General features: G+C 43.1%; 3 protein-coding genes across 9 annotated transcripts; 1 reads left to right on the forward strand and 2 right to left on the reverse strand.

Moving 5' to 3' along the window:
* Positions 1-342: 342 nt before the first annotated feature.
* Positions 343-8,809, reverse strand: LOC148397100 (CD151 antigen-like). Of its 7 annotated transcripts, none has more exons than XM_088378038.1 (21): positions 8,698-8,809; positions 7,446-7,577; positions 7,127-7,307; positions 6,989-7,081; positions 6,818-6,929; positions 6,597-6,744; positions 6,297-6,443; positions 6,136-6,226; positions 5,773-5,868; positions 5,513-5,700; positions 5,242-5,313; positions 4,992-5,046; positions 4,086-4,188; positions 3,945-4,026; positions 2,664-2,748; positions 2,300-2,491; positions 1,753-1,827; positions 1,107-1,211; positions 881-1,039; positions 725-811; positions 343-649 (listed from the first exon to the last, which is right to left on the reverse strand). In XM_088378038.1, the coding sequence occupies exons 3-21, from the start codon at positions 7,292-7,294 to the stop codon at positions 590-592; spliced, it is 2,118 nt and encodes a 705-aa protein (XP_088234164.1). In that variant the 5' UTR covers positions 7,295-7,307; positions 7,446-7,577; positions 8,698-8,809; the 3' UTR covers positions 343-589. The 7 variants fall into 7 exon arrangements, with proteins under 7 accessions (XP_088234164.1, XP_088234163.1, XP_088234162.1 ...); XM_088378037.1 differs by having other exon boundaries at positions 7,121-7,307; XM_088378036.1 differs by having other exon boundaries at positions 7,118-7,307.
* A 210-nt stretch (positions 8,810-9,019) lies between these two features.
* Positions 9,020-11,183, forward strand: tmem138 (transmembrane protein 138). The gene is made up of 5 exons (XM_088379701.1): positions 9,020-9,167; positions 9,525-9,897; positions 10,192-10,363; positions 10,437-10,512; positions 10,580-11,183. Exons 2-5 carry the CDS (start codon positions 9,770-9,772, stop codon positions 10,690-10,692), a joined length of 489 nt encoding a protein of 162 aa, XP_088235827.1. The 5' UTR covers positions 9,020-9,167; positions 9,525-9,769; the 3' UTR covers positions 10,693-11,183.
* A 270-nt stretch (positions 11,184-11,453) lies between these two features.
* tmem258 (transmembrane protein 258) lies at positions 11,454-12,646 on the reverse strand. Its single transcript, XM_088379702.1, has 4 exons — positions 12,497-12,646; positions 12,159-12,268; positions 11,660-11,788; positions 11,454-11,581 (listed from the first exon to the last, which is right to left on the reverse strand). Exons 1-3 carry the CDS (start codon positions 12,497-12,499, stop codon positions 11,662-11,664), a joined length of 240 nt encoding a protein of 79 aa, XP_088235828.1. The 5' UTR covers positions 12,500-12,646; the 3' UTR covers positions 11,454-11,581; positions 11,660-11,661.
* Positions 12,647-12,899: the final 253 nt, after the last annotated feature.

Below are 12,899 nucleotides of genomic sequence, written 5' to 3' on the forward strand. Positions count from 1 at the left end.
AGAATCGTGAGAAATATTTAAAATAATTAAAACATATATATATATTTCAAAAGGCGAATAATTTGTTATTTTTAAGTAATGTCACTATAGTTAAATAACCTATAGTCAATTTATTTCATGATTTTAATTCAGTCATTTCGAATGAAACTAATGAGAAATGAATAAAAATGATAGGCATTTTAATTGTGCAATTGAAAAAAAAATCACAAAATTAATGCAGGACTAAATGATGGGTAAAGAAGAGAATGAAGAATGGAATGAAGAACGTCACACAGGCCATTATTTCCATACCTGTGCTCTAAAATATTTGAAATGTGACTCATTAACTAATGCATAACAGCATTCAAATAATACAATGCCTTTTATTGACGTTCGTGCTAATTGTTTTTATTGTTGGTATTTCCGGTATATTATGTAGCTAACCAAACCTTGTGGCACACCAAGAGCAGCAGTACAGTACGTGTAAATATAACCACAGCAAGCTTGCATTTCCTGCATCATCCTTATTTCCCATAGTGAAGTGCTGCCCAGCAGCTCAACTTTAAAAGTGCAAGCTTGTTATTTGAAAGCATATTTAAAAAGTGCAACATCAGTAGGGATCATTTTTCAGATTTTGATGAAGGCAGCAAGTAAACATCATCCCAAATAGCTGAAATTAAAGATACAAAGAAAGTGTTAGTTCAGTACTTCACATACTTTTGGATGGAGATTGATTTTTTTTCACCTGTAAAACTGCAATCACAATGCCCAGTGCGCCAAGAATATACAGCTGAGTGAGAATAAACTCCTCCAGTTTCATGACGCAGCCTCCCTGGTACCACAACACATTTAGAATATTGTTTATAGTGTAAGTCAACCGGTGTCAGGCACGTGTACCCACCTCGGCTTTGTAAACATTGGAGGGATGCTCTCTGACGCCGCAGAGGCTGCTGGGTGTTTTACAGCAGCTGTCAGGAACAAGCTGGCCGTCTTGTGCGACGGCGTGGATCCAAATGCTGTCTTTCCAGTCGGAGGAGCTGTTACTGCCGCAGCACTGGAACTGAAAGGGAACACCACCACCAATGAGGCCCATTTCGACAAGATGCAGTTGTACAATACATCCACACCTCCTGATGGAGCTTGTCTACAGCTTGCGTGACGCTGTCCTCCCCGGCTTGTTGGTATTTCTGCTGCATGGTCACCTTCAAGTTTTGCCTCAGCTCCTCATCCAGCTGTGACGACACAAGCGGCGCATCCATTACAATCTCACAGATGACATTTATGTATTAAGAGGGTGCTTTAGTTACAAGCAAAAAAAAAACTTTTCCATTTCTGAGCTCATTTGATTGTTTCTTGTTTTATATTGTAAATTCTTAAGATGAAAAACAATATCAAGTATTTTACTTTGTGTCTTGCGAATCAACAACGGACGAGTTTCACCTCTTTAATGAAACTACTGACATATTTGAAAGTTTTTTTTTTTTATGAAATTCAAATATGCACTTGTTAAATACATCAAGTGGCAGCAGATTACCTTTTGGCAGAAAGGGAAACACTGGAGCAAGAAAAGGGGGGAACAAAGAAGGAATGTGTGAGAAGGCTCAATTCATGGTAACTCTCTGTTAAAATGATGGTCACAAAAAGAAAAACACCTGACTTCTTTTCAACTTGTACTGGCATTGAAAAATAATCCTTCACGCTGGACTTGGATTGAAAGGGCCGACAGCACAAACAAACACACACAAAAAGTTGGGAGTAAAAGAGTTGACTTACCTCTTGGTATTTAATGTATGCCAAGACACCTGCGACGAGTTCCAGCAGAAAAACACACAGCAACAGCACCAAGTACTGCAAGAGATATTGAAAAGGACAAACAACACACATGTCAATCAGATATTATAGTGCTGGTGAACACGCGGTCCAACATGTCTTCACATATGATATGAAATATTTTCAGCAAGTTGTTCCCGATCTCATCGTCCTAAAGTCAGTGGGTTTGCTTCTCGATTTCCACAACACGTCTCCTCCCCCGGCTGCATGTCTGCTTTCCGCGGATGCTTGCGATGCTCCTCATTCCTTTGACCTTAGCCAAAATCTAAAAATGTCAACTCTTGAGGACACGCGCCATGTGACCTGGCACGTCACACTGCAGCTACATTCGCTGTGGGCCGTTCCGGTGAACTGCACACGCTACACAAGGTGACTCGGGCTTAACTTTAAAGGCCACCCCAGACCAGATCAGCATGAGCAGGTTGGAAGCAGAATCTTCAACGGGACATTCCTTGTGTAGACAATGACATTTTTTTTTTTTTTGCCTCACCACAATCAAAAGCCTCTTCATCTCCCCCAGAGTGGCGCAGCATCCGATGATACCGGTGACGATCACAACGGCCCCGGCGACAATGAGGACGTAAGCGGATGCTGTGTAGAAGTTGGAGTTCAGCAGACTTATGTAGTCACTCTTCTCCACCAAAGTCCAAACGCCCACGGCCAACACGGCACCCCCTGCCACCTGAGGCAACAAACCGCTCGATTCATTTGACAGAATTGTCATGAGGTTGCTCTTTGACCAAGTCAAAATAGCAACTAGATTTCTATCTGCATCCTCAAAGCATGCATTTAGTGAAAACTTCAAATCCTTCTGGTTTTTAATCACAAATATCCGCATTGCTTTTGTAACTTACCCAAAAAAGAATGTTAAACATGAGGAGCATGTACTTCAGACATATGATCCCACATTTGTTGGAGTTTTCCCTCCCAGTTTCCATTCTGAAAAACAAACAAATAAATAATAATAGGACCAGGTTGGAGACATTTAACAAATTACTGGTGGCTTAAAACAATATTTGCATCAGAGCTGATATTGGATCCACTGTGATATTTATTATGCAAAGCACACATCCAGTACAGCATCTGATCTAATGTGTCTTTGAAGCCAACGTTTAATAGTCTCCATCTAGCAACTCTAAAAATGATTGCATGCAATGAAATCTAATAAGTTGTGATAAGAGTTTATGTCAAGTGTAATATTGTATGATGCGTATTCCCCATTGAGTAAACGTGAAGAATGAAACTTCCCAAACTTGCAAGGAGTGAGCAGGAGTAGCTCACTAATGAAATCAAATATGTGCTGGGGAAAGATACTTGACAGCTTGTCACATGACATGCAGCAATAACATAGCTACTGTCGCGGACTGGCGCTGAAGCCAAATTTAACTCCTCAGGCGGCACTACTTAGGATAAAAGAACACCCTACAAAATGAGCAACAGAAGTGGTAACCCTACAAACAAACAAAAATAGAACTCTTCATGCCCTTAAACCAAGTGCACATGCATGCATAGGGGGTCTCCTGGAGATTTAGTTTGAACTATGGTGTCATGCAAAAAGTGCTCGAGCGAGGCCAAAACGCTCCCACCTGATTGAAGATTTCCGTGGCAATGCCTTGCAAGATCCCACTCAGCCCGCTGTGCTTCTGTCTGTCAAAGTTGTCTGAAAGTGTCTCACACTCATGTGTCCGATTGCAGCCGCTTGCCCAGCCGACACGAGTGCCCCCCGCCCCTCACTGGCCTCTCCCACATCAAGTGACTGTGGAGCGTGGAGGGAACCTCCTCAAACATACTGGGTGGGACAAGTGGGGTCAACACAACTGTATTGAACTCAATTAAAACATTGTGGAAGCGTACAAATTTGACAGTAACGTCAACTTTCGGTCGACAGACACACTGTGTCTGTATCGCAACAAGAAAACATTGACCTCTCGTTCTTGGAATTGGGAAGTGACCAAACTGGAGGAGGTGAACAAACGGAAGCCGTTGGACCTTTTTCAAACATTTGTCCTTTTCTAATTATACACAGCAACGTCTTGGGAGGACTATCTTCACGTTGTCGATCGAGCCGGGCAACCAACTTTCTGAAAGAAAGCAAAAAGCAAAGTAGCGGCAGGCTGACCAGTAGGCCGACTGACCTCTCCTGCCCGGCGGTGTCCCACAGTTGCAGGGTGATGGAGGTGGAGCCCAGGGTGACGGTCCTCATCCGGAAATCGACACCTGGCGGCAAACCAGCTCATAAAAAGGAGCAGCGTTGAGAAAAGTTGAGATGCGCTTACCGGTGGCAGTGCTGGCAAAATGTCCTCTGCAATCGTGCTGGATGAAGGAGCTCTTCCCCACCCCTGAATCGCCCAGGAAGACCACCTTGAATACATGTTGATGCTGCTCGGAAAAGTGACATCAGATTCAATCAGCGCTTTTCTCATGAGGAACTCTTGACTCCCTTCTGTAGTGTCATTCAAGTCAAGCGTCTTCCCTACCTGTCCGACCGACTCTTTCGCAATTGACTCAATATGACGCCTTTGAATTGTTTGCTTTTTTCTTTGCGCCCTGTTGGTGCTCATGGCGCGGGCTTCGGCGGAGTACGCACAATTAGTGTCTTTCTGCCTCAGTGGGCCACACAGACTTTGTCACACAAACCTCTTCACTGGACCGTCTGGTAGAAAGTTGTGCCCTACCACTGACCCTCTCTTCTGCAAATGTTCTTCCATATTTGGATTCTGAAAGGAGTTTAGCGGAAGGTCGTTCGTGGTATTACTTGACACCGTCCACAAACGGCAACTTGAGACAAAACAAACCCTGCGGACATTTATTCTGCTGCATGTGCAAGAAAGCAGTACACAAATGACACTCATTGAATTGTAATTGGTGGATGACAAACACACGGCATTTCAATCCAAGGATCACGGGTGTACATTGCCTTTTGTTGAATATAGCCTTCCATAAGGCACAACAAATGTCTTTTCAAGCTAAGGTTTCAGTCTCCGATGCACGCGAGCGAGATGCGGACGGAATTCAAAGAGTAACAAGCCGCGGAATGCGATGATGACCAGGAAAGAGCCGCGAAGCCGTTCCCGCACTTATCTTAGGGTGGAATATCGCTGATGAGTCCATGCGCTGTCAAAGTCTTCACTGAGGTCATAGGTTAGAGGCAGGGGAGAAAGGAGCGGGCATGGATGACTAACCCTCTTCTTTGTCAGCTGGGCATCTTTGTCGTCTCGCAGTCGTTTATTCATATCCCTGCAGAGAAGAAGGATTTGCCTGACATTCAAACTTATGTTAAAAAGGAGCAAGCGCAAGAGTGACACCATTTCACAGGCCTCACAAAATGTCATGTTAATACTCATGAGCTGCTTATGAAAGCGACAAGGTGTGCTTCTTGCACTTACTGTCGGTCCAATTTTGCTCCCTTTCATTACTTTGCATTTGATTTACCTCAACAAACCAAGTTGCCTCAGTAGACTCTCCTTCTCTTTCTGTATGTTTCGTGACACTTGAGTCACATTTCTGTGGTGAGACAAGAAATAAACAATAATGCCTCCTTTGAAATGTTACGAATGTTGTATCAGTAATATATACCGTACATTGTGCCTGTGTAGCTAACCAGACTTCTTTCTTAACAAAGAACTATTTTGATTTTGCAAAATCTCTATTTGACTGAAATGTTCTTTGTAACACAGGATGTGTGTCATCAATCTGGGCTTACTGCTGTCTGTCCATTTGCTCCTGGGCGGCGCTGAGCTGTAGCTGGGTCAACTGAAGCATGGCCGCCTGTAGCTGCTGGCTGCTCCGCTCCGCCTGCTCTTGCAGCTGGATGTTGAGGCTGCGCAGCTCCTGGTTCTGTTGCTTGATGTTTGCCTGTTCGTAGGCCAGCTGTTGCATTCTGCTCTCCAGCTAGGTGCAAAGACAAATTGTGTTGAGGGCTTTCTGAGCAGGAAGATCAGCAAGACCATGGCTACCACCAACCTGTTTCTGTCTGCTCAAGGTTATCTCCAACTCATGGTCACGCAACTTCAACTCTTCCTCAATTTGTATGCCTCTCTGCTTTTGTTTGATGCTCTCCTGTTTTGAATTGAACTCAATGGTGAAAATAATGTTGCCTTTTGGTGGTCACCCGTTGTTTTCTTTCCATCCATCTCTCTCGGTCAGCCGAGAATGACGCATGTTTGATTATTGGAGTCGACTTTTCGTGACGTCGCCTTTTGCTATTTGTGTTATTCTCTCGTGCCCGTTTGAGTGACTAAATACTCTTAAGACGGCAGAATTATGTTTACTTTGGAATGCATTAACATTTTTACACACCCTCACAGAGCACACACTGATCTGTACCTGAGCCAGGCGTTTTTCCCGTTCCTCTCGGATTTGGCTTTCCATTTCCTCATATATGGACCGAACAAATTGATTGTGCTCACTCTCCCGTCTAGAGTGCGACAACGTTGCAGGGAATGTTAAAACAAAGTACGATGTGAGCAAATGTATTTGTGCGGCACCTGCGCAAGGCTTGTTCCAGGCTGTCTCTCTCTCTGATGGAATCTTGCAGATGTGTGACAGCGTGCAGCAAGATGCCTTCCAGGAGCTTGAGCAGCTCTGGCTGCTCTCTCTGCAACTCACACCACACAGAACAAAGCTCCTGTTGACTGACACACAACAGCAAAACAAAGTGGCACTTCACAACATTGTTGTCACAATAGCATCGTTGTGATTTTGACACATTATTAAAACGATAACGTGGCAAAAACCTGACATTGTGAATGCTCTGATTTTTTGGATCGTAACAATGGCGTTCCCACCTGTCAGAGAGTTTGTCGATCCCCAGCTCAGTCAGTATGTCGGTAAGTCTTATTGTAGCAGCATCCTCCGACCAGTCTGCCTGGTCTGTCTCTTTGCCTGCGAGCTCTTGGCTTTGCTCAACTGTGTCTTTTGTCCCCATCAGCTCACCTGCACCAAGCAAGACACTTTTTTGAGAGACATCTTCCCCCAGAACTGTGATGCCAAACTGCAGTATGCACACCAAGTCCTGCGCTGAACTCCAGTGGTGTAACGAAGCCATTGCACTGGCGGTCCAGACTCTCAAAAACGCTCTCTAGCTGTTCGGGCGACAGAGGCAGCTCCATCTGGAGCCTCTGAGGAAAGGATGTGGAGATTGAAGATGAGGAGTTTGCTTGCGTTGTGCCACACTCACCTGCATGTCGCGCTTTGTGATGAAGCCTTTGCCCTCTTTGTCGCACAACGCAAACAGCTGCTTGGCCTTCCCCATGGTCTCTGACTGCGGGCTTGCTGCTGCTGCTGCTGCTGCTGCTGCTGCTGCTGCTGCTGCTGCTGCTGCTGCTGCTGCTGCATTTCTCAGGGTGGGAGAACCGACTGGGCTGCGACCCTTGCTCAGTCGGGGGGTCCCTGGTGACAGACTCTGAGGTCGCGGGCTTACAGGTACAGCCTCGCCACTGCCTTGACCTTCCAGCACTTCCCCATCATTCAGCCACGTAGACATACTGTAGCTTATGCTGGAAGAGAAAAATGAGTCGATAAGCACCTGAGCATCATAAGTGTGTATCAAGTTGCCTTTGCTTTAATCCTTCATTTATTTATTTCAGTTTCAACAAGGTTGCTGACCCCTTATCCATCGTAACGGTTATACTCACTTTTTTTGTTGCAAGGTTCTGCAGCAGCTTAGCTAACAGGTCCTCCCTCCCTTGTCAAACAAGAGCAAGAAACTCTGCTGGGAACACGCGCATGATCTCCAGCTGCTCTGTCAAACTTGTCTTCACTCACGTCTGCACAGGAAACATGACTCCATGTCACAATCCGAAAATTATTAGAACATTATTTTAATAGATTCTAATCAAACTTGAATGGGACTCCTTCGCAAACAGGGTGTTGGGAAATATCTATCACTCAAAGGGTAATTTATACTCATGCACATCATAGGGCCAACTACAAGACTCCAAAAGGTGACTGTAAATTTCCCATAACAGAAAGGTACGGCTTACAGCAGTGATGATACACTATAAACAAACCAAGCCCAATACGGGCAATATAAGAAGTAAGGAACAGGATGGAGCCGTGTGACTTTGTTTGTACTTGAAGAGGAGGGTGGATAGCCCGCAGTGAGGAGATGCAAAACACAGTTTGCACTCATTTGCATGGTTACCAACTTACAACTACCACAACTGCAGGCAAATACTTTCCCAAGGTCGTTAATCATTTATAATTAAGCATTTTAAATACGTCATACGACCTCAAATTCCCCTAAGTGATTTATTATTCTAATGACTTTAGATAGCAAGAACATGTTGAATGTGACAACATAAGAACCCTCTCCAAACAACGGTGTTCCCTTATCCATAAAAAAAAATAAATATTTAGAGAGTGACTCCTGGTAGAACACTGGAAAATGATCTATGAAGCCTTCACGGCTTTCTCCCAACACAAGTGATAAGATAAATTCCATCGTAAAAACGATGTCAACAGTTTATGGAGGCTTTTAGAGTACAGGCAGGGCAAACTAGTAACTTGGAATCTTAGTTATGCGTTTCATGTCAGTTGTTTTCTCACAGAAAGGGACAGTGGGTTAAGGTTAATACAATAACAGTTGTAAGAAAATAACTTTCATTTACTGTATGTTTTTAGCACGTTGAAAATGTTCAAGACAATCTTATTTCAAGCGTCAAAAGCAAACAGCTGCCATTCTAATGGTCAAGTGACGTTAGCTAAACAAGCTAACCAAAACAAACTTGCCATAATATAGTGTTTCAAATTATTCCTAAATAATATACAAAACATGCTTAAAGTGTGGTGGAAACATGAATATTAATTTGAAATATCCTCAGATAATGCAAGTAGACTAAAGAGTAGCATTTAAGACAAGTGGAAAAAAGTGCAATATTGACATACCGACAGTTTGCTGGACGGAAGCAGGTGTCCACTACCTTCGATCACTGACTTCTTGGAGCTAACCTGGCGAGTACTGCTTGTGGCCCATAGATGGCAGTAGGTACCATTGCCGCGCATTTTGCTTTTACCGTAAAGTGTTGTTTAGTGTGCAGCACAAATATCTTATCCGCATCACGTGTCTCTTTTCTGATATTTTTGTGTGATATCGCAAACATATCTCATTTATTCTAAATATTACCAAAGTACGCATCATTAAGTTCAATATCTGATTTAAAAAAGTGTTACACAACTATTTGAAGAATCCCTACATTGATTATTACGGTAAAAGGTTCCGTTACCATGGAAGATACGGAAATGCGTCCATTACTGCTGAAAAGCATTTGGGCGCTCGATGTGTGTCTCCAAATCACTTCCGAAGATCACGAAGAGTTTTTTGTTATCTTTTTCACTTATTCTCCTGGCTTTTGTCGGTAAGTATATTTATAATGCCTCACTTGTACGATAACAATGGGGAAAACAACAATCGCTAGGGGCTTAAGACGCGATTCTTCCAAGTCAAGATCCTCCGTGCAATCTGGCGATTACTATAGTGTTAACTATTTCAGAATGATTGTTTGTTGTGTGAGCTACTTTACGCGAGGAAAAACGCGTCAAAATCTCAATTGAGGCCATGATATAACTTTAGGATGAACGTGTAACATCTAGAGCACGTTGGTTATATATTCACGTTACATCAACTTCTAGCAGCTCATTGCACAGAACAGACAGACTACAGGTAGTTTTTGCTTTGCTGTGCTTCAACAATAATAATTTGTGTTTTCTTGCAGATAATTCAGCATGAGGAGACCTTACGTCAAACAACATCCATTGTCTGCAGTGATTTTATGGACTACTTGCCCTCAGCAGAAAACATCTCATGTTTGAGAAAATCACGCAGGATGTTTCTGGACCGAGACAAGAGTCCTTTTGGAAGAACTGTATGCAGCACTGTCTCGCAATGTGAATAGACCCCAGCAGTGCTTCCAGAACTTCAGCATCAATAATTCATGTGCATGTAAAAACTTTCGGGGCGATGCTACAGACAAGCAACTACTCCCTGGTGCTTTTGATCCAGCTCACACTTTTGGCTTTTGACCTTTTCGTCAACTCCTTCAGTGAACTGCTGAGAGGAGCGGCCGTCATCCAGCTGGTGCTCTTCATGTAAGTTATCTTGTAAATATATTTTATTTCCACGTAACTTTAAATCCATTAAATGTGGACAGACATTTAATTTGGTCTCGCATTGTTTACTTTTGTTGATTGGCAGTTTGTATTCAAATGTATTTATTATTATACAACTGTTATGCTAAATCACTCGACCACAAAATGGACACATCTGTACTCAGTAATTGCATATAACATGATTTTGTGGTTATTTTACTTTTTATATGTACTGTGTTGTTTTCTGTTGTGTGTTTTGTTAGTACTTGCAACTTATCTCAAAGCTTTTTGCAGCATCCAGGACATCGCCATCTTGTTCAACATGATCATCATCCTGCTGATGATGTTCAACACGTACGTGTTCCAGGTGGGCCTGGTCTCTCTGCTGCTGGAGCGTTTCAAATCTCTGCTGTTTTTCTCCGCTCTCTACCTGACCCTCAGCATCTGCCTCCACAGCTGGGTGTTGGTAAGCACGTGAGCTCTGCACAAACCTTTCAAGCATGCCTAGAGTCCAAGTTGTCCCTCGCTCTTTTGTGTAGAATCTAAGATGGAGAGCACCTAATAGCTTTGTTTGGACGGATGGCCTTCAAGCTCTCTTTGTGTTCCAGAGGATAGGTAATTTGCCAAAGTTGTACATGTCCCTGTCTTTCCGTGCGTTCATCAAATTTCTCTCTACTTGCAGTGGCTGTGTTGTATTATTACTTGTACAAACGCACGACAGAGTACATGGGGGACCCGAGGCTCTACGTGGACTCTCTTTGGCTGCGGGAGGCCTTTGCCAGAGCTCGGCAGTAGACACAAAAGATGGACGGACGCAAGCACATTGGAGATTTCATGTTCAGCAAGAAATCTGTTCCTTACTCAAGAACAGGGTGACCGCAACTCAAGCCTGTCTGTTAAAAGAAAGCACATCACTATTTGTTTACTATTCCCAAGCGGGCAATTCATTTAAAACTTTCCACGGGCAGGTAAACCAAGGTGACATAATGTATTAACCTGGATTGAGCCTGGTAATCTTCCATACGTGGCCTTTGGACTGCACTCTGAATAGAGGACTGCATCAAAATACTATCATGAAGAATTGAGTTATTATCCATTTCATACATCTCATCATCATATCCCTCATGGCGAAACCAGGCGGCTCACCAGGTTTTATGGAAGCTAGGTATGAATATGTTTACATGATGCCAGTCATGATTTTGGAGTGAACTCACTCATGTCAGTGTGCATCTTTTGAATTGTCTTGCTGTTTTTTTTTTTTTAATGATTAAATATTCCTTCTGTAACCCTTGTCTAATCCATCCATAGATAATACGGTGGGATCCAGGAGACAAGGTGAAACAGACTGCTCTATTTTTAACATAAAGATTAATCAGGATTTAGGTGCCAGGAGTGCAACACGCCATAAATAAGTCGTCTGAGTGTCACAAATAACCTCGCTACAGGTCAAGTTGCTTTAGTAGACTTCTATGTTTTGTAACTGGAGTAACGTACCTGTTGCTAAGAGACATAGCAGCGTCGCATCTACCACGCTAAATGAATGGAAATATCAGAAGTTGTACAAAGCCCCCATTTATTTGAAAACAATCTCAATTATTGTCAGTGCAGTCCAATCAAACTCAAAATTCATGTCCTGTGTTTCTGTGTTGTCCTGATGGAATGTGTCGTCATCTAAATTGGCCACCTGAAATGACAGCGGCACTTACTGATGACCAAAAGAATCAGTTGTTCACAAGGAAACGGATTCCAAAGGATCCTCTACCTTCATACGTAGATGCCAACCCAAAGTAGCAAGAAGAGCACACCGAAGCCCATGAAAAGTGAAGCTACCAGGGAGATCAGCAACTCCTTGTAGACGTCTCTGGTGTATTTGGTTGAAGTTACCTCATAGCTGATAGCAAAGTCAAGGTGTGCTTAACAGTGAAAAGAGTGACACCTGCTGGCAAGTATAGCTATTTGGAGATGTTGCAGTACAATCACAATTGACACCATTTAAACACTGGTTGGATATTCAAAGTCCTTTTCAACGTATTCATAATCCATACAATCTTGTCAACATTGAGATTAAGGAAAAACGTATGTCCCTAACACTCATTTTGTCCTGTGACATGAGTGCCCCAGTGCTCAAATCGTTCAAACAAAGACTGATAGACCGAAGTGATTTCATGCCAGCAATCCACTTTCTTAATCAGAGCAGACTAACCATTCATCCATACTCAAATGTAATCCATTGAAATAATCGCCAACATGACACAGGATACACGAAGAACCAGGCTGTGAAGAACATCCCAATGGCCAACAAGACCACCGTGAGGTGGGGGAACACAGCCGGATTCACCGGGCTGGTATATCTGGTCATCGCCTCGAGTTCCTGCAGCCAAACAACATAGTCATGTTATTGCTTTCATCGTGTATCATTTGAGTTTGGCTTCACTATATTATTTGAATTGAATTGCTGTTTTGACGCGGGAGGGCTAACGCTCATTGCTAATCTCGAAACAAACGACGCATCATAGTCACTATGCGTTGGTGATACAATGCACGGTTACTTTCAGCTAGTAAAAACTCCATTCAAAACTATTTAAAAGCAAAACTATACCATTTCGAATAAAGCAGAGCTCCTGCCTCTCGAGGTCCAAGATGATAAGGCCACGTACTGCCTCTCTTCCCAATCTTTTCCGGGTTTAGGTGACGTCGACGTGACGTTACAGTTTAAAGATTTTGTCCTTGGCGTAGTCTATCAGGATTCACTGTACTCGATTTCAGTAATGGATTCGCGTTTCATTCTGCAAAATGGTCCAAAACTCAATACATATGTAATTGTATGGGTTGTTATCAAACTTAAAATATTCAAACAGTATATATTGCTGGTAGATTGACCAGAATCTACAGTCTGTGACGAAACCGATTGTGATCTCGGTTCCTTGAAGACAAAACTATGGGCAAAGTATAAGTTTCAGCAAACATTTGCTGCCATCTGGTGGTCCAAAGAAAAAGTCTCC

This window comes from Syngnathus floridae, chromosome 6, assembly GCF_059516105.1.
Source record: "Syngnathus floridae isolate MCC-2025c chromosome 6, RoL_Sflo_1.0, whole genome shotgun sequence".
NCBI lineage: Eukaryota > Metazoa > Chordata > Actinopteri > Syngnathiformes > Syngnathidae > Syngnathus > Syngnathus floridae.